General features: G+C 35.3%; 1 protein-coding gene and 1 non-coding gene across 5 annotated transcripts in view; both read left to right on the top strand.

Annotated features, from left to right (window-relative positions):
- ATP2C1 (ATPase secretory pathway Ca2+ transporting 1) overlaps positions 1-20,040 on the top strand; it is a 108,719-nt gene that overhangs the window by 67,859 nt on the left and 20,820 nt on the right. For all 4 annotated transcript variants that reach the window (XM_024565793.4, XM_024565795.4, XM_024565794.4 and 1 more), the window contains 9 exons: positions 1,487-1,642; positions 2,761-2,829; positions 3,807-3,882; positions 6,326-6,392; positions 11,268-11,392; positions 12,254-12,351; positions 14,787-14,882; positions 14,972-15,061; positions 17,406-17,510. In XM_024565793.4, coding sequence (XP_024421561.2) covers positions 1,487-1,642; positions 2,761-2,829; positions 3,807-3,882; positions 6,326-6,392; positions 11,268-11,392; positions 12,254-12,351; positions 14,787-14,882; positions 14,972-15,061; positions 17,406-17,510 — 882 coding nt within the window. The remainder of the gene's footprint in view (positions 1-1,486; positions 1,643-2,760; positions 2,830-3,806; positions 3,883-6,325; positions 6,393-11,267; positions 11,393-12,253; positions 12,352-14,786; positions 14,883-14,971; positions 15,062-17,405; positions 17,511-20,040) is intronic.
- Positions 2,230-2,331, top strand: LOC112310013 (U6 spliceosomal RNA). The gene has a single exon (XR_002975333.2). It is a non-coding gene; the product is annotated as a U6 spliceosomal RNA (small nuclear RNA).

Raw genomic sequence — 20,040 nt, 5'->3', positions numbered from 1 at the left:
ATAATAGGTGAGCACAGGAACTTTGTTTTCTTTACTGCTGTTTCCCACTGTGTGAGTAAGGGTACAGGGGCCTGGCTCATTATGAGCATTAATGAATGTTTGTTAAGTGAAATCATTAGTATTGATCAAATTAAAACATAGTTTTATTGTATAGATGGGGAGAAGGAATCCATGAACCAATTTAAATAATTATTTTCTATGAGATTTTTAAGGTATTTATACTAATAAAAAATGAAACATTGAAAAAGGTGAGATTCTCTTTTTTGCACCCCACCAAAAAAGAAAAAGAAAAACAGGATTTAAAGTTGAGAGTACGTAGTATGAACTGTCAGTCAAGAGTCCTGATTGAGAACCCCAGGTTAACGTACAGTAGCAGTGAGACTGCACAATCATTTAATTGCTCTAGGTTCATTTCCTTGTTTCCTTTCCATGATGTAGGCCAGTGCTTGGTCCATAGTTAGGGTCGTCAGTAAATGTTTGTTGGGTGAGTGAGTGAACCTATAAAATGAGTAAAATCATGAGCTAGGTCTTAGTTTCTCAAAGAGTGTCCCAAGCACCCTTGAATAAGAGATTCTGGAATAAAATGGATCAAAGATGTTTGGGAAACACTATTTGATTCTCAAACTGGAATGTGCACCAAAATTGGCTGGAGGGCTTGTAAAACCCTGTCTGTCAATCATATATCACATTACATATACCTATTAACATACTTGGATCTCTTGTTCTCTGGGCCATACTTTGAGAAACAGGGCCAGGTCACATCTGCAGTATTTTCCACATAAAATGGTGATTTTTTTTTTTTTTTTTTTTTTTTTTTTGCCTGCTTGGGTTGGTGAACACTTAATTGTATTAGGGATGGAACTGTCAGAATTGAACTCTGTTGGAGAGTTGAAAGATAATATGATATTCACGGTCTATGTGGAATCGCTTATATACATTTATTTATTTAAAGTTTATAACATTTACATACATTTTGGATTCTTGCTAATGTACATTTGGGATCCACATAGGAATATATAACAGGAAGAACTTTATGAAAATTGAGCCCATAATGATGTGATAATATCTTTCTCAGTACTTTGTATACCTTTTATTCCTATTTCTCTTTCCGTTATGGTTGGTTTTAATCTGCTAAACACATTTTTAGAACTTTAGGGCATGGCAAAACTAGGAAATAATATTTTATCATGGGAGTTGAGTTTTCTGTAGATAAAGATTAAGTCTCAATTAGTGTCTCCTTTTCTCTAGTTGTATTTTCAAATTTAGGGTAGTCTCGTCTCATGACAGCATTCTACTTTGCATGTCAGATTTTGTTGACTTAACTTCATTTTTAAATTTGGTTGTGATATGATAAAAGATTATGTTGATTAATAGAAAGGGGATTTTTAAGGAAGACATGATGGTTACAGACTCGTTAGATGTTAAATGGAGCACAGAGAGTCTTCATATTTGAATGTAATGGAATGCTTTATGTTCCTCCCCCAAGGCTGTGGATCTCTCCATTGATGAGTCCAGCTTGACAGGAGAAACAACACCTTGTTCTAAGGTGACAGCCCCTCAACTGGCTGCAACTAATGGAGATCTTGCATCAAGAAGTAACATTGCCTTCATGGGAACACTGGTCAGATGTGGCAAAGCAAAGGTATTTTTTTCTTGTTCTGAAAATAGCAGTTCCTTTGTTTTGAACCATTTTTTCAGTTCTTTTTTGCTAATTTTATGTAGACTTAATGCTTGGCAGCTATTTGTAAACCTGAGGAGAAGCTATTTCTCTAAGGTATTTTTGTCCACAGTTCTGCCATTTACCAGATAATGGATCCTTTAAAAGTCATAATTGTCAATACCTGTTTCTTTCATTTTTTTGATAGAAACCGTGGCTTATGAGTATGTTCATTACTAAGTCTGAACTTAGTTATATGGCTCTGGCTATAATATTCTGACTACATATTGTTCATGTGTGATTGATTGCAAATATTTTGTTTCTGCATTCTAATATTTCACACATATGAAAGGCAGCAGTCAGTAGTATTTTGGGGACAAAGATATTCTACATTAAATGTCTCTAATGAGTATAAGATTGAAATTTCAGAAATACTAATATAAACAAAAAATGGGCTTCTGAATTGAGTCAAAATTAAATTTAGTGAAATGTTTGTTTTAAGGTTTGTATCACAAGATGTAAGTATTAATGATCTTTAGTAACAACAAAGTTGTAAATTCGTGCTTGCTTTGGCAGCTCATACTTGTATAATAAAAATTGGAATGATACAGAGAAGATTAGCATGGACCCTGTGGAAGGATAACACGCAAATTTGTGAAGTGTTCCGTATTTTGAAAGGGAAAAGTGTAAATTTGCTAAGTGAAACTTGGATAAAAGTACATCAGATAATTTAACTGTAGGCAAGGCTTTGGAGAAATGGAATGAAGAGTTTCGGGTTTTTCCTTTTTTTTTTGGATAGCATTTTCTTCTTTTTTTAAAAAGGTTTTATTATTTATTTTTAGAGAGAGGGGAGGCAGAAAGAGGGAGAGAAATATCTGTGTATGAGAGAAACATCAGTTGGTTGCCTCTCGCTCACCCCCAGCTGGGCACCTGGCCTATAACACAGGCATGTGCCCTGACAAGGAATCATATTGGTAACCTTTTGGTTTGTAGGCCGGCACCCAATCCATAGAGCCACACCAGCTAGGGCAGAGTTTTGGTTTTTTCATTGAGAAAGTTGATTCCATCTGAATATAAATATATTTTCCTGTTTTTCCCTTTAGGGTATTGTCATTGGAACAGGAGAAAATTCTGAATTTGGAGAGGTTTTTAAAATGATGCAAGCAGAAGAAGTGAGTACTTTGTTAATGATGCATTAATTTCAAATCTGACATTCTTGTAGTAGAAGAAAAGAGAATATTGGTAGATTATGTACTACTGACAGTAAAATTTTATTCAGAATATCACTCAGTTGTCTGTGCTTAAAAACATTGGAAAGTCTGTAATTGGATGGGCTTGAATTGGCATTGTTAATATTCTAAAACATTTTGATACTTATTCATTGTTTGTGGGATACAAACATTTATAGCTTATTTATAGGGCTAATTCTTTTAGAAATATTAGCTTTATTATGTTACTTTTAAAGATTATTAAATCGTATATTTGTTCCTCAGAACATGTTTTCTACCAAAATTCCCAACTTTGTATAATTCCAAGTAATGAGAAAAAAGATTACAAAGTAGGATAATCTAGAAGATATTCTTGTTTAAGGATTTTTGAAGATTATTATCTCATTTAAGATATTTTCTTATATATAATAAAGAAGTTGCATTTTATAAATATCATATTTCCCCTAAATCTTCTGGATTCTCAGATAACCTGCCAAACTCAGAATAACGATGCAGTGTATAAACCATTCTGCGAAGCTTGCCAGTGAAGAGACCACTAGAGAAGGGTGTTAGCAGACCAGAGAGCCAAAAGGATAAAAAGACTTGGGTTACATGCCTGTTTGTGGATACTGAAAGGAGAAAGATGGGCAAAGTGGGGGGCAGCTGATGGGAATGAAGTCCTGGAGAAATTGATGGAAAGAACAGATTTTTCCTCAAAGCGAGGCATAGGAAGCATGGACCTTTTCAGATAAACAGATTTTTTAAAGTGTAAGCCTCAGTTTCCTCACTGAGGGGGCTAATGTGTACCTTCACAGAGAGCTGTGCGTTAGATGTGGTATGCACCAGCATGGGTCTGTCAAGCACTTAGCATAGTCCCTGGCACCTAGTATGTCTTCCTAAAGTTAGTTGATTGTGGTGACGCTCTTTTCTAATTTTTCAAGGCACCAAAAACCCCTCTGCAGAAGAGCATGGACCTCTTAGGAAAACAACTTTCCTTTTACTCCTTTGGTATAATAGGTAAGAGAAGAGTGAGTATGTGTATCTCATATATTTACTTAGATTGCTGTTTTTGTTTGGTTGGTTTTGAGTATGAAGGAAGGAGTTCAGATGCATGCATACGTAAATTTATTTATTCATTTAATTAATGAACTCAAGTTTAGCTTTATTACTGCTCTTTTTTAAGTTAGAAAACTAACCCTTAGCCATTGTCCTTTTCTACAAAGATAAATCAGGACTCTGTTTAATTCATATAATTAAAGGGTCTCTCTATAGACATAGTATTTTTTGTCTTCAACAAAATGTGATTGTATTGTTTTATGGACTGCTTTTCTTTTTTATTTCACATATCCTATCATAAACATCTTGTCATTAAATAGATGTTCATCTAAAACATACATCAGACTTCTCTTAGACATTTCTCTAGGTTTTTTGAGTTTTAATAATGTCAGTGATCCTTTAGTGCAAGTATTTATTGTAAACACCTCTCATTTTGTTAGGATAAATTATTAAAAACAAAATTATTGGATCAAATAGTATCCATGTAATTTTTAAATTTTTGGCATGTTTTTAAAGGCTTTCGTATTATATTGCCAAATACTACTCTTCATCAGTAGGGTAAAAGTGTCTCTTTCCTAGCACCCTTGCCACCTTTGTTATCATTAACTTTTTTTTAAAATTTTAGATGTTTATTCTTTTTTAACATTTTAAAATTATAGTTTACATTAGTAACATTTTATATTAGTTTCAGGTGTATAGCATATGGTTAGACAATCATATACTTTACAAAGTGTTCCCCTGGTATTTCCAGTGTTATCTTTAACTTAACGGGTGAAAAAAATACTTCTCATTACTTTATTTCAGAATTCATTATTAAAGTAACTGAACACTTTGTTAAATGTGTATTGGTCCATTTTTGTGACCTGCCAATCTATTAAACAATTGTATCAGTTTTGGAATTTCTCCTTTAATTCTTCCATGATAATTACTTTAATTATTCCTGCTAGCTTTATGTTTAAATTAATAATGTATTTTTAAAGCAGCATTTCTACTGTACGGCTTCAGTGAGTTTCTTAAATATTAATAATATTAAATTTTATTCTGTCTTCATCATCAACAGATAGTAGGAAGATATTTTGTTCTTCTTGTTTAACTGCTTATGTTCTCAGAGTTTCCTTCATTTGATTACTACTACTTATTTTTTAAGATTTATAGTGAATTCGATAAATTGAAAGGCATTTAGCTAATTAAATCTTCAGTTTATATGAAATTACCACAGTACCATGAAGCCATTTCAAACTTAGGGATAAAAATCTTTTTAACTTTATGATTACTTGGTTTTAATATAATACATTAGGCACTTTTCTCACTAAGGTAGTATATGGAATTAGGGTAAGAGTCAAGATCAAAATCAGGGATTAGTAGACTTCTCCTGGAAAAGAGACAGATAGTAAATATTGTAGCCTTAGGTCCATAGAGTCCGTGTTGGAAATGCTCAACTCTGCCATCAGCACGAAAGCAACCATGGACAATACAAAATAAATGGGTGTGGCTGTGTCAACAAACTTTATTTATAAAAAACATGCAGAAGTCCCATAGATTGTAGTTTGCCGACCCATGGTATTAATTCATTGAATATACTTTCTTTTGTTAGGAAAGTATTTGGGATAGGATCTTAGAAGGTCACGATCTGTATCATTGTTTTGTAGTTTCAGAAAGATGAAGAAACTCGTTTAAATATTTATATTGATCTAGAATACAATCTTAAAGTTGCTTTATTAAAACTGATTATATTGTGTTTTTCCTCATAAAACCAGTAGTGTACCTTGTGCACCCTTTTTTTCCAAAGACAAAGGTTAAAGCAGAGACTGTAGAATCAGTTGTTCATTTATGTTAGTTGGCTTTTTTTATTTTTAAATGCCATAAAAGTAGTAATTTTTAAATATTAATGCAGTTTTAGATCTCTTAGGTAGGATCGATCCCTCTTTGAGCCAAGTCCTAAGCACTTCTTTGTTTGTAGTAGAAACTTAATGTGTGATGTCTGGATATTGAGTTAGGAGATGTAAAGTTCCAAGGTTTATTTTTGCAAAGCTGATAATAAATGTAAGACCTATATGTCTTAGATGACCTTTTTTCTCCCTATTGTGTGAAAGTGCTATTTTCTCATACTGGGAGCTCTCAGATACTGTTTGAAGGGATGGGTGGCAGCAGTGGCAACAGAAGGTACAGTGTGTGTGTGTGCGCGTGCGTGCGTGCACGCGCACACATGCGCATGTGCACATCGCAGCATTAACTTGAATCTCTCCTGTGTAACAGATTTTCATAAAATCTTGTAATCATTCCCTATACACTTTCCCTTCAATATCAAGGAATAGTTTGCTGCCCCTCAGCTTGTTGTTCTATCACTTCTATGCCTAAGTCATTTTATATAAAAAAGAAAAATAGCTGTTTGATTCTGTTCCAGGTATCATCATGTTGGTTGGCTGGCTGCTAGGAAAAGATATCCTGGAAATGTTCACTATTAGTGTGAGGTAAGTTCTAATGGTTTTTTTTTTTTTTTTTTTTAATGAAGTCTCTTGTATTCATTTCTCTGATAGGCTAGCTTATATTCCATTGTGTAGGTTTTATATGAGTACATAGGGTATAATGTCTCTACTAAAATAGTTCAGAATTCACATATTGAAATGAACTCTAGGAAAATTAAAACCAACGTATATGACAGTGGAGAAAACCCATACTAGATGTCTGGTATTATCAACCCATTACTGAATTTTTATATGTAAATAGACAATTAAGGATCAACAAAACCAAAAACTAGCATCATGAAAAGAGAAAGACCACAATATAGAAACTGAATAATCAATTTCAGTAGAAAAAAATGAAAAAATTCAAGAAAACAGAAGAATAAAAAATAAACAGCATTTGTATCTTTACAAACTTGGGAAGAAACTGCATTTATGATAGATTGTTATATTAAAGGACATAGAACAAAGGAAAAGGGTTTTTAGAAATTAAGATTATGATTGCTGAAATTAAAATTTTAATTTAAGTGGTATAATATACAGTTGAAGAGGTCTCCTAAAAAACAGAGTGAAAAGTCTAAAACAGAGAATTAGATAAAAGTGTCAAGGAGAATAATTCAGCAACTACCATATCTAACTAATAGGAGTTTCAAAAAGGGGTAAGAAGAAATTATATAAGAAATGATACATTAATATTTTCTCAATCTGAAGTGAGACATGACTGTACAGTTTTGATGGGTTCTCCAATTGCCAAACAGGATGAAAAAAACTCCAACCTAGATACATCATTGTGAAACTAAAGAAAATAGAGTCATGTACAAAGGAAGCCTAATTAGATGGGTATCAGGCTTCTAATTAGCAACTGCAGTTCCCATCAGGAGGTGTTTTTAGGTTCTGCTAAACATTTCAACTCACAAGACTCTCATAGGTCTCATCTGGTACCTTTGCCCTGAACACAGCAGGGCAATCTCAGGCATCCCCCTGCTGAGAGAGCCCTTGCAACAGTTTGTGCAGCAGTTCAGCTTAGGTACAAGGGGTTGAGATGACCTGTGAGTGCAGGAACTACCCAGGGCTAAAATGCTTCATATTCCACAGGAGCCAGCATCTCTGGAAACGTATACTTTCCAGGGTGCCTGCAAGAAACATGTCTAGTTAGTCATGTGTCACTACACTCAGGAATCCCAAAGCGATGGCTTCCTTTAAAATAATTACAGTTCTTCCAGTCAATAGACAGTTTATGAATCAGGAGATCCCTTTATCATAAGCAGTGTTGCCTAGCATCATAATTGACATGCTACCTTTTTGGGGTCACTAGGGGAACAGAGCTAGCGATTTAATCACTGCAGAAGAGGAAAAGGATTGTATCAATCCTTCATCCACAGCAACATTGGATTACATTAGAAGACATTGGGGTACTACTATGGAAGTATGGGGGGAGATGATTTTAACTCCATAAACTAAAGCCTGGCTAAAGTACCAGTACAGTTCATTACAAATAGATAGGTAATTAGAAAATTTATCCCATACCTATCCTTGCATGAATTCCAGCAAAACAAGGGTGGAAGAAATGAAAATGATGATTTAAGTAAGAGTGGAACTCACCTTGGCCTCTAAGGAAAATAAATCTAGGAAGTAATCGTTCAAGAATTAGAATAAAAGTCAATGGATTAAAAAAAAAGAATGGATTACAAGGAATACGTAGGACGAATAAGAAGTTAAAAGATAATTGTGATATGGTGAAGGAGTATTTTTTTTCCAAGGTGGCAAAAATTGAATTTGAAAATCTTGACTTAAATCTGTATAAAAAAGTCTTGGGTTAAATACAAACTAAATTTAAAATAGGGCATGAGTTTGAAATATTAACTGTTGGCATATTGTCTATTTGACTCATTTTGAACTTTTGGAAATATGTTTTTTGAGCAGTTTTAATTATTTGTGAAGTTGGCAAATCACGATTGCTATTTCTGTTAGAGGTCTTCTGAAGCACAAACATTTAAAAAATTTTTAATTGAATTAAAGTCTATTTTGCAGTTACCATATGGGTTCATAAATCTGAGATGTGTTATAGGATTTTAGTGGCCATACTTTTCCTATGTCTTAAAACATTCTGTTATTTCTTTATCCTAGCAATTATTTTAACAGTTATTTCCAACTGTGCTAAAAATGAGTAAAACAATAAGAAAGCAGAAGAATGATGGGATTGCTTATAAGTTGATATAATAATAAATTATAACTATTCTGTTATCCTTTGATTTGCTTATTATGTTGCCCAAAGTATTATATCATCTTTAAGACAGTATAAAAGAAGCCTGGAGATACAGTCTTTGTACTTTTTTTTTTCATTCATTAAACAAAGTTAGGAATTCAGCATTTTTTATTTTCTACCATAATTGCAAAGCATAATTGACAGGAGAATTTTCACAATTATTAAACCAGAAGATAAATGCGAGGAGACAACAATTGTAGGCTCTAATGATGAGGGTGAAATTGAATCATGTAAGTGAAATGTCAACACGGTGAGTCCTTGGGTGAAGCTAATCTAGGTTTTCTCAAACTCCTGAACTAATGCATGAACAGTTTATTTTTAAGGAAAAAAAGTAAGGACAGCTATTCTCTTCCTGTTAGTCATTATACAACAAGGAATTCATCATTCAGTGTTTTCCAACAATAAACTGGACCACCCCTTTTTGCTAAAAGGATAAGGATGTATGACAGTATCCTTTCATCTTTTATATTTGTTTACCAACATTTACATCATATCATTTATAAGTGGAGGAATGCTCAAGGCTGGTGTGAATATAAGGGTGATAAAAAGGAAGGAAATACTTCATTTGATTCACCATTGTAGTTGGTGTTTATAAGTCTAAAAATGAAAATGTTAACAATGTTACAAAGAAGATGACTATCTCTCTTCAACAAAGTTATGAACCATCGGCATTTTCAGAAGTGTTGTATTTGAAGAAATAAATGCAAATGGAACCAGAGTTGATAAGCCTATCACCTGTTAGAAATGTTTCTGATTTTGAAATCACTACTTAAGGATACTTTGCAGGGTCATTCATGACAGGTAATGAGCAATTAGAGGCATCCAAAGGAGATTTCCCATTTCAGATCTATATACTTTCACATTGAGGATATAGTTAAAATTAAAGTGAAAATTTTAAGTTCACTTTATTCCTCTGCAAATTAGTTATAAAATGGCTTAAATATAAAAGCATGACAAGGTCCATTGGATCTAGATTGTAAACGATGATGCCTGGTTTTCTTGATATAGTGAGGGTTAATGAAAACGTAAGGTTCTGTTTGAACTTAGAATAGTTCAAAAGTGAGAAGGAGGTATTAATGGTAGCACGTATTTCTTTAGTGAACACTGTTTAGGCTGTGATATTATAAATGTTAGTATTGGCTGTCAATTTTAGAATCAACCTGTAAACAAAGCTGAAAAAGTTAAATACATTATAGAACAGAATACTAATAATATGAAGTTAGATCATGCAAAAAAAGTACGTATAGAAATTGGGAAGTAGAAACAGGAGGGAGCATTGTTAGAATGAAAAATAGAGATGTTTATGCCCTTATCTATAGTGGAGTCAAGAGATAATACCTGAAATGGGATAAAAATAAGAGATTTAATTCTTTATGTCACAAAGGAAACAATGAAGTAATCATTTTTTTGTTATGATAAAATGCACATACCCTAAGGTGTTCTATTTAAAAATGTTCATACAGTGCAGTTAACTATATTTATAATTTATAACCCTCACCACTATCTAGTGTCAGAACTTTTTCATCACCCCAAAAGCAAACCCTGTGTTCATGGAGCAGTCAGTCCTCATCCTTCTGTCTCCCTAGCCCTTGGCAACCCCTGAACTGCTTTGTGTCTCTGTGGTTTGCTGATTTATTGATATTTCATGTAAATAGAGTCATGTGTCCTTTGTGTGTCTACCTTCTTTGATTTAACATAATGTTTTTTTTTAAACTATTGTTGGCACTATTATAGATATTCCCATTTTCCTCCCTTTGGCCAGCTCCACCAGCCCTTCCCCCGCTGCCCCCCTCCGTGGCCATCACCACACTGTTGTCTGTGTCTGTGGTGTATGCATATTTGTTCTTTGGCTAATCCCTTCACCTTTCATCCAGTACCCCTTATGTATGCTATGAGACTTTTTTAAAATTTATGAATCCAAAATTGTTGAATTTAATTTCTTGTTTGCATTTTATTATTGAGAAGGTAAAATACCTTAAAAATATCGATTGAAAAAGTATATGGGTTTATATTTAGATACCCTTAAAATGTTCTAGAAATACAAAGCTAATATCAAGTAGCTTTGAAGAAATCAGTTCTAAAGGTTTTCAGGGTTCATCCATTTTGAGCATGTATCAGTACTTCATTCCTTTTTATGACTGAATAATACTCCATTGTATGGATGAGTAATATGCCATTGTATGGATATACCACAATTTCCCATTCATCAGTCAATGGGTGTTTGGCCTGTTTCCAAGCTTTTTGGCTATTGTGAATAGTGCTGCTGTGAACATTCATGTACAAGTTTTGTCTGAACACATGTTACTGTCATCTATCTCTGTAGATGAGGAAACTTAAATTACAGAGGTGGAGTATTAATAGTTCAGAGTCACACAGGTAAAAATGAGTGGAGCTAGTGGTACAACTGAGCATTCTGCTGTCAGAACCTATGTTCTTTACTGCTTAACTTGACAACTAGTAGATGTCTGGTACATACATGTTAACTTCCCCTTCCTTGTCACGCCATTTTTGGTGTTGACAGTCCTAATTTTGAAGTTATTTTTAGCTGCTATTTAAAGTAACAGTTGAAACTGTTGCTGTGGTTACTATGTAACTTAACTTCAATACCTTGGTTACAGTTTGGCTGTAGCAGCAATTCCTGAAGGTCTTCCCATTGTGGTCACAGTGACGCTGGCCCTTGGTGTTATGCGAATGGTGAAGAAGAGGGCCATTGTGAAAAAACTGCCTATAGTTGAAACTCTGGGTGAGTCTGTGGAAAGAGCTACTTATACAAAGATGTGTTACACTAACAGTGAATTACATTGGGTTTTATAATTTTTTGTCTTAATGGTTTTGCTTAGTGATGTTTAGCTTGTGGCAATGAGAGTATGGTTTTAACAGCCAAAAAAGTAATTAAAAATGCATATCATTCTGGACAGGGGACTTGGGGAGAACTCTTTCTGCATCATGGAGTGTTTTCATTCTTGAAATGTTTAAAAAATCCATATAACAAATGAAACTAATAGAATTCTTTTGACACCTCAAGAAAGATAATTGATAATTATAGATCCTAAAATGTCATACCTAAGTAGAATTTGCTGATAAGAACAATAAATATACAATAGTTACATTGCTGTAATACAACTTTGTATGTGATACAAAAATTGTGATAACTTGATGTATGCTATAAAACTTAATTTTTTTAAAATTTAGGAATCCAAAACTGTTGGATTTAGTTCCTCATTTGCATTTTATTACTGAGAAGGTAAAATACCCTAAAATACTGATTAAAGAAATTATATGGATTTATACTTAGGTACCCTTAAAACTTTCTAGAAATGTATTATATAAAGCTAGTAATATCAAGTAGCTTTGAAGAAATCCGTTGTAAATAAGTAAGAAAAAGCCAGCATTTATCAATATCTAATTTTAAATTTTAATTACAGAAACTACCTTATGATAAAGCAAACATTATGAGAGTCAGCAATTTAAAATTATCAGTGAGCTTGATTTGTATAAAATTCAGAGAAGCAAGGCAGGCTTCTACAGTACAATCTGATTTGTTTTCAGTGTGAACTTGTATTTCTCCTTGACTTTCGGTGACACATAATGATTTATTCTTTAGGCTGCTGTAATGTCATTTGCTCAGATAAAACTGGAACACTGACGAAGAATGAAATGACTGTTACTCACATATTTACTGCAGATGGTCTGCGTGCTGAGGTACTCTAGATGGATTTAACAACAGTATTTCTGTGTTAAGACGCTTGGTGTTTTACATTATTAACTATTCCAGAGACTTACCTTGAAAATGGCTATAACATTAGTTAGCAACAGAGCTTTCTCTTTCCAAAGTGATTTTGCCAAGTCTTGTTTTACTCCAGTTGTATAGTCCTAAAACTTTGAATCCTGCTTGATACTTCTTTTTTCTTTTTTTAAGACTTTATTTATTTTTAGAGAGAGGGAAGCAAGGGGTAAAGAGAGGGAGAAACATCAATGTGAGAGAGAAGAATACTGATCGATCAGGTGCCTCCCATACACGCCTCGATCTGGGATTTTACCCGCAACCTAAGTATGTGCCCTGATCCGGGATCAAAACCGTAGCTTTTTGGTGCATGGGATGGTACTCCAACCAACTGAGCCAGGGCAAGTCCATGATTTTATGAGGTCTGTCTGGAAAAAGTCCAGCCATTGTTAATGTAATGTGATTGGTTTGCGTGAGATCGGTGTAACCTGGCAGCCAGGGAGAGTGGGCTGAAATGAGCATGCGTGAACAATTACCTTCACTCTGCTAGTCACTGGGGGCGGTAGACACCACTGAGTGAGCATGTATATTCTGTGGCCGTCGCATTCAAATGAGCGAATAGAGCAACGAATCTGCATCAGAGTTTGCATTAAACTTGAACATTCCTCTGAGGAAACTATTTCGATGATTCAGAAAGCTTTTGGGGACAATGCAATGAGGGCGGCATGAATAAAAATGGCACAAATGCCTCAAAGATGGTCAACAATCTGTTGAAAGTGATCCTCATTCTGAGAACGTTCAGTGTGTCTGGGCTACAATCAGCAAAGATCAGCAACTGACATTGCAGAACTAGAAGCCGATCTGGGGATTCCAAAAACCTGCTGTCCCTGAGATTTTGACACAGGATCTTGGCATGAAACCTGTTGTGGCAACATTTGTTCCCCAGCTCCTGCTACCAGAGCAGAAGGAACATTATGCTGCAGTTGCTAATGACGTGATTCAAACTGCTGCCTATGAACCAGATTTCCTCACGGTCATAACAGGAGATGAATCATGGGTCTAGAGCCATGACCTGGAAACGAAGGCCCAGTTGTCCCAATGGAAATTGCCTAGTTCTCCACACCCAAAGAAGGTGTGGTAAAGTCAGAACAAGAGCAAGACCACATTAACCGTGTTTTTGATTGGGAAGATGTTATCTGACACAAGTATGCCCCTCCAGGCCAAACAGTTAATAATGAGTACTACCTCAGTGTTCTTCGTTGGTTGAGAGATGCAATACGAGGAAAATGGCGCAGCTGTGGGCAGCTGGTGATTGGCAGCTTTGTCACGACAACATGCCTGCTCAGGCATCACGTCTTGTGCAGAGGTTTTTGGTGAAACATCAAATCACCCGGGTGACTCAGCCCCCCAAAAGCCCATATTTGTCACCCTGTGACTTCTGGCTTTTCCCAAAACTAAAATCACCTTTGAAAGGGAAGAGATTTCAGACCGTAGATGAGATTCAGGAAAATATATGATGAGGCGGTTCGTGGCAATTCCAAAAAAGGATTTTGCAGAGTATTTTGAACAGTGGAAGAGACACTGGGAGAACTGTGTGAGGTTCCAAGGTGCCAGCTTTGAAGGGGACTGAGGTGTCATTGTCCTGTGTACAATGTTTCTTTTATCTTGGATCTTCTTCAATAAATATTTCTATTTTTCATATCACATGGCTGGACACTTTCTGGACAGACCTCATAAATGTAAGGCGTTAACTATTTGTTAATTTTTCTTGTCTTATTTTTATTGTAAATTTAATTTTTGTTCGACATGGTTTATTCTAACAACGGGATAAGTATCTGGCTTGTCTCAACCTCTGATTTTTAAAATTTGTTTGTAATATGCTGTTAAAGTAGCTTGTAATTGCTGGGATCAATCACTTAGTGTCTCTGAGCCTGCATATTTGCAAAAAGAATTCTGCTTTTGTCTACATTACAAGCTTGTCATGAATGTTAGATGTGGCAGTGGATTTGAATTCTTTACATATCGGATGTTATTAATAGAATGTTTTATAAATTTAAGCTCACTTATGTATAGAGATTTTCATGGTCTATAGGTATTTTCTAGTATATTGTAGGTAGAAGAAACAAAAGATTATATTATGTTAACAATTATATTGTTTCTACTTATGATATACTATAATTGTAATTATCAACTATAATTATTAGTATAATTAAAGCTTTATCACTGATAAAATTAGAATTTATATTTCTTTAACTATTAAATGTTCTGTTACAGAAATTTCAGTACTTCCGTATTCATGCTAACAGTGTCATGATGTATAAAATGAAGTGAATACAAGTCATCAAGGATTTTGGTTTTCATAAGTATTGTCACTACCTACTGGTTATGTTATTGGCCCTGCTTTATTTCTTAGGTTACTGGAGTTGGCTACAATCCATTTGGAGAAGTGATTGTTGATGGTGATATTGTTCATGGATTTTATAACTCAGCTGTTAGCAGAATTGTTGAGGTAAATACTTTATTCTCTGAGAAGGTGCCATTCTTCGTAATGACTGAGGACACAGTGATGAGTTCATAGTTTATGTGTATTCCTTTTAGGCGGGCTGTGTGTGCAATGATGCTGTAATTAGAAACAACACTCTAATGGGGAAGCCAACAGAAGGAGCCTTAATTGCTCTAGCAATGAAGGTATGTGCCTAATCTCTCTTCTTCTACGTATACAGCATCACCCTTAACGAGAGAATGTGAGTCCATCGGTTTCAGTTTTACTGGTTTTAGGTATGTTGTTTTTACTGCCTTTTGAGAATCAGTATTAGTCTTCCTGGAAATACAGAGCACAGAGCTTTTTCAGTGTAACTTTATCTCTTACATGCGAGAAGCAAAGTAATGACCAGTTATGAAAGAAGAAATGTTTCTGTCTTCCATAATCATTAGAGTTTTGTATGAAAAACATTATGTGTGTTATTGCTGATAAATACTTTCAAATGAATAAAAGGCAGCATTCTGTTATTTCCATGTGAAGATATTAAGGACATCCTGAGAAACCAGCTTTTCTTTTTTTCAATCTTTTTTTTTTTCATTATCAATTTATTAAAATGAATCTAGAGTTAGAAATTGTGTTAGGGGGATGGAGTGCTCGTCTCAGTAACCCTTTTATGTATTTCAATTGATCCCTTCTCCTAAGTCTTACATTTGATTAAATGAGAAACCTGAAAGTCCAATCTGTCACTCCCAAACAAAAATAAAATTCCTACTTTTTAAAAAAAGATTTTATTTATTTATTTTTAAAGGGAGTGGAAGGGAAAAAGAAAGAGAGGTAGAGAAATATTGATGGGTTGCCTCTCACATGCCCCCTGACCTGCAACCGAGGCATGTACCCTGACTGGGAATCGAACTGGTGACCTTTTGGTTCTTAGGCCAGCACTCAATCCACTGAGCCACTCTAGGCAGAGCTAGAATTTCTACTTCTCTTAGAAGTCTTAGAAAACTTTGAGACTTTTGTGAAACAGAATATGCCTCTAAACGAAGCTGCTTGCATTGAGATCCAATATAGAAATGTTGGTTATTATAACACTTAATTTTAAAAATAAAATTGATATATTTAGAATATGTTTTCTTAACAGTAAAATTTTATTCTCCTTTTAGCTAAAATAGCATAGTATAGCTTTTTAAAAGCTATTCAAAAATTGAATTTGTTCATAAGATTACTGTATTATATTTAACAGGATATTCAAAAGTTGAATGTGTTGACAGGATTTATTGTGTTATATTTAACTTTATCTCTTTGAGAGATAAGGAGTGCGAAACCCATTTTTTATGGGTGGGGGCCTCACGTTTTAGGTAGGACGCTCACACTGATGTGCCTGGAACAAATACAAGGCAGACCAAGGTAGCAGAGTCAAGTCTTAAACATTGAGCTACACATAAGAAGAGTGCAGATTCAGACTTGGGACCTGGGCTTTGAAGGATAAGAAGGGTTTATTGTTTTATTTTTATTTTTTAAAAGATTTTACTTAATTTTAGAGAGAGGGGAAGGGAGGGAGAAAGAGGAAGAGAAACATCGATGTGAGAGAGAAACACCAATCGGCTGCCTCTTGCACATGCCCCAAGAGGGGATCAAGCCTGCAACCCAGGCATGTGCCCTGACCCAGAATTGAATCGGTGACCTTTTGCTTTGCGGGGTGACACTCACCCAAACTGAGCCTCACCAGTCAGGGCAATAGGAAGGGTTTTGATACTAGGCAAGCCAGGGAAAGAGCAGTAATAAGAACATAGGGGAATACATAAGCCTAGAATGGATAGTGGCTTTTGAATCGATTAACGTGGATGAAATGGGAGGAGTCTGAGTAACCCAGAGGACTGTTGAATAGACTGTATGGTTAGTTTCTGGAGGACCTTGGAAAACCAAGAAGAAGAGTCTCAACGTGTTTCAGTCAACAAACAAAAAGTCAACAAAAATAATGAACTAGGTTTTTGAGTAGTTTAAAAAATATTTTTGAATATTTGGGGGAAAATGCAGCAGGGTATTGGGAGGGTGAATAGCTACATGACGCTTGTAGTAGTCAGAATATCAAGTGGTAGGCTGAGAGTGTAAGGGAGTAGAATGGTAGCAACAGTTAAGGTAAAGTTAAATCCCTAAGACACGAAGAATTGAATCTGAAATTTCTATTCATTATAAAAGTAAATGCTCAGTAAGTGTTGGGTCGCTTTGTTTAGTTGTATCCGGCTTCTGTTCAGACCCTTGAGTCAGTAGAGATTTTAGTATAATCAGTGTTGAAAATTTAGTGTGTATATAGCCCAGGTAGCATGCCTTAGAGTGTATCTAAACACCCAGACTTCCATGTTGAATATGTATGCTGCTATTCAGAGAAATATGTTATATATAGATGGGATACAGCTATTCTATTGCTATTATTTGAAAAATAATCCAGGTATCTCTACATAGCCTAGCTGTAACTTCTGACCCTTGTTTTTTGTTAAAAGGAAAAATAGTCACATGTTGGTGAGTTAACTCTCTTTTTGTGCCATATAGATGGGTCTTGATGGACTTCAACAGGACTATATCAGAAAAGCTGAATATCCTTTTAGCTCTGAGCAAAAGTGGATGGCAGTTAAGTGTGTACACCGAACACAGCAGGTATCCTTCCATTTAAAGAATACTAATCTTGTTTAACGTAGGTGACTATTTTTCATTTATTGTCTGTCCACCTTTAGAGTTATACAGTCATTAGCACAAGAAAGATCTGTTGCTTTAAAGTGTGCGTAATTCATAGTAGATTCATCCCTTGTTATTTGCACATTCTCTTTGACTTCATGCATAGATATATCCAGTTATGCTGTGTGAGCAAACAACTTAAATGACTTCGAGCCTGGTCTCGGTTTCTTAGAGCTTGTGACAGATTCTTTGAACCTGTATTTTGTCCTCGATGACAGACTATGATAGGTTTCTGCTGCCTATTGTCCGTGTTCTTTCACTGAAGGAATGTCTTGTCTTCAAAACAAACAAAATCACATTGTTTCGTGCATCACATGTGTGTATTTCATATTAGTTGATCCAGCTTACAAACTGGTAAAATGACACGCACTGATGTTTCAGGCTGCTACTACTTTGTGATTGGGTGCTTTAGAAATTTTTACAGCCTGTAATAAGCGTTCTTAGTTATCTCCAATGAACACTTACATCATTCATAGTTGCTGTTTACAACTTGATGCTTAAATTTACTTTGCTCTCAGAAATATATATTTGTTATTTTTACATTTCCTTTTTTTAGGAATTTAATAATTGGTTAGTGTTTTCACCTGTAAGCAAACATTTTGAAACCAATTATACCTTGTAACATGAAGCTTTCAAAAATTGCATTTGAGTAATAGAATTTTCAGGTGATGTCCCTTGACCACCAGCTATATAGCAAGAATCATATGGGAGTTTATTTGGAAGGCATACTATCACACAGTACTTCAGGATACCATGGCTCTTGTAAAGTTTAATGATTCGGCTTCAGCAGTTTTTAATCCAGCCTCATCCCCATTATACTCTGGAAGTTGTACTTTGAATCTTCCCAGTTGCGAAAGTGGCAGGATATAAATCTGTGTGGTCATTCTTCCCATATGAAGTTTCTCCTACAAAACAAAATCAACCAATGTAACTAGCAAATCCCAAACCCACTGATTTGACTCAGGATCTAGAAGAGGTCAGCCTGGCACAGATAAGGCAAAATTGTCACTTTTAAGACAACCTCAGTGGCTCTCAAACAGTTTGTCTTTAGAGGACTTGCATTTGAACTTGACAATATACATTTCTCTCTGCTCTTTCCCTGGAACCTGCATAAACAACCACCAATGGATAAAAGATACAAATGTAAAAAGAGAAAGTATGGGAAAGACTCAGGGTGACCAGGTATCTTTGAAGGCAGAGACTAAAGGTGTAAGGCTAAAAATGAGATCAGATTGAAATTCTGAGTAAGGAACCAATAGAACTCCTCCAGATACCATTCTGTTTTTTTTGAGGTTATACCTTTAGCCCAGTAGACTATCAGAAATCTCATCTAGGGGACAAAACTAGGGGGTAGAATTTAATTGGTTTAAGACTGTGGAAAAGGAGGATTAAAGGGAAGCTGTTGTCCTAAAGGCAAGCCCCTAGGCCCTAACTGTACTTTCCTAGAATGTCTGCAGGCATCTCCTTTCTAAATCAGGAGATGGGATTCCAACACTACAGAGTAATACTAGCTAAACTCTTTGTTCATTGATGGAATTTATCTAATCTTGGGCTTCATCTAGTCAGCCTACAGCCTCAGGTTGGTAAGCTCTGCTGTTCCCATACCCTTGGAGTTTCTAGACCTTTCATTGCTTCAGTCGTAAATGTAAGTGGGCAGTCCAGGGCTGCTAGATATTTGGGGAATGTCTTCATTTTGAAAGACACAGACCAAACCAGCAGAGAAAGAGGTCTCAGAGAAACAAAGATAATGCTAGATGCTTAAGTAAATTTCCAAAGACCATAAAAATGACAACAAAATGCTTTAAATAGAAAGTTTTTCAAATGAAGTCAGGGAATCTATCAGAAAAGAGAACAAAATAGAAACTAGAACAAGAGGTGGACAAAATAAAGGATAAGGTACAAAAATCAGAATATAAATATAGGAGATCCAACATCCATCTGAGAGTGGTAACCAGAAGAAAGAACAGGAAATGGGAAGATTGTAACAAATAGCACCAGAAAATTTTCCAAAGGAAGGACTTCAGCTTCTAGAATAAAATTGTTCGTCAGCTGGGGAGGAGATTGTACACCCAGGAAAACATCCTGAGACTCAAAATCTTCCTTTGTAGGCGGAGGGCCGTGAAAGACCTAAGAAGGAGACTGGTCACTGCAGTCTCGTGGTTAATGGAGTTTTTAAAGGGAATCTTACGTAGGAGGTGGGTCTTGGGCAGTTGGAAGACAAAATGACAGGTGCCAAAGAATTACATAGGGTCAAGGAGGGGATAGTCATGGGTACTAGCATGTGAATGCTTCCAGGTATGAGAAATTAGTTTGCATGCTTGGCCAGGCCAGGACAACAGCCCGTTGTTACAGGAACTTGCACACAGTGGGAGGCAGGGGAGGGTTACTGGTTTATGTCAGAATGAACATTGGTTATGATCAGTCTGTCTCTAAGTGGGGTTTGGAGGAAGCA

This window comes from Desmodus rotundus, chromosome 8 (assembly GCF_022682495.2).
Source record: "Desmodus rotundus isolate HL8 chromosome 8, HLdesRot8A.1, whole genome shotgun sequence".
Classification (NCBI taxonomy): Eukaryota; Metazoa; Chordata; class Mammalia; order Chiroptera; family Phyllostomidae; genus Desmodus; species Desmodus rotundus.
This window is presented reverse-complemented; position numbering and strand designations above follow the sequence as displayed.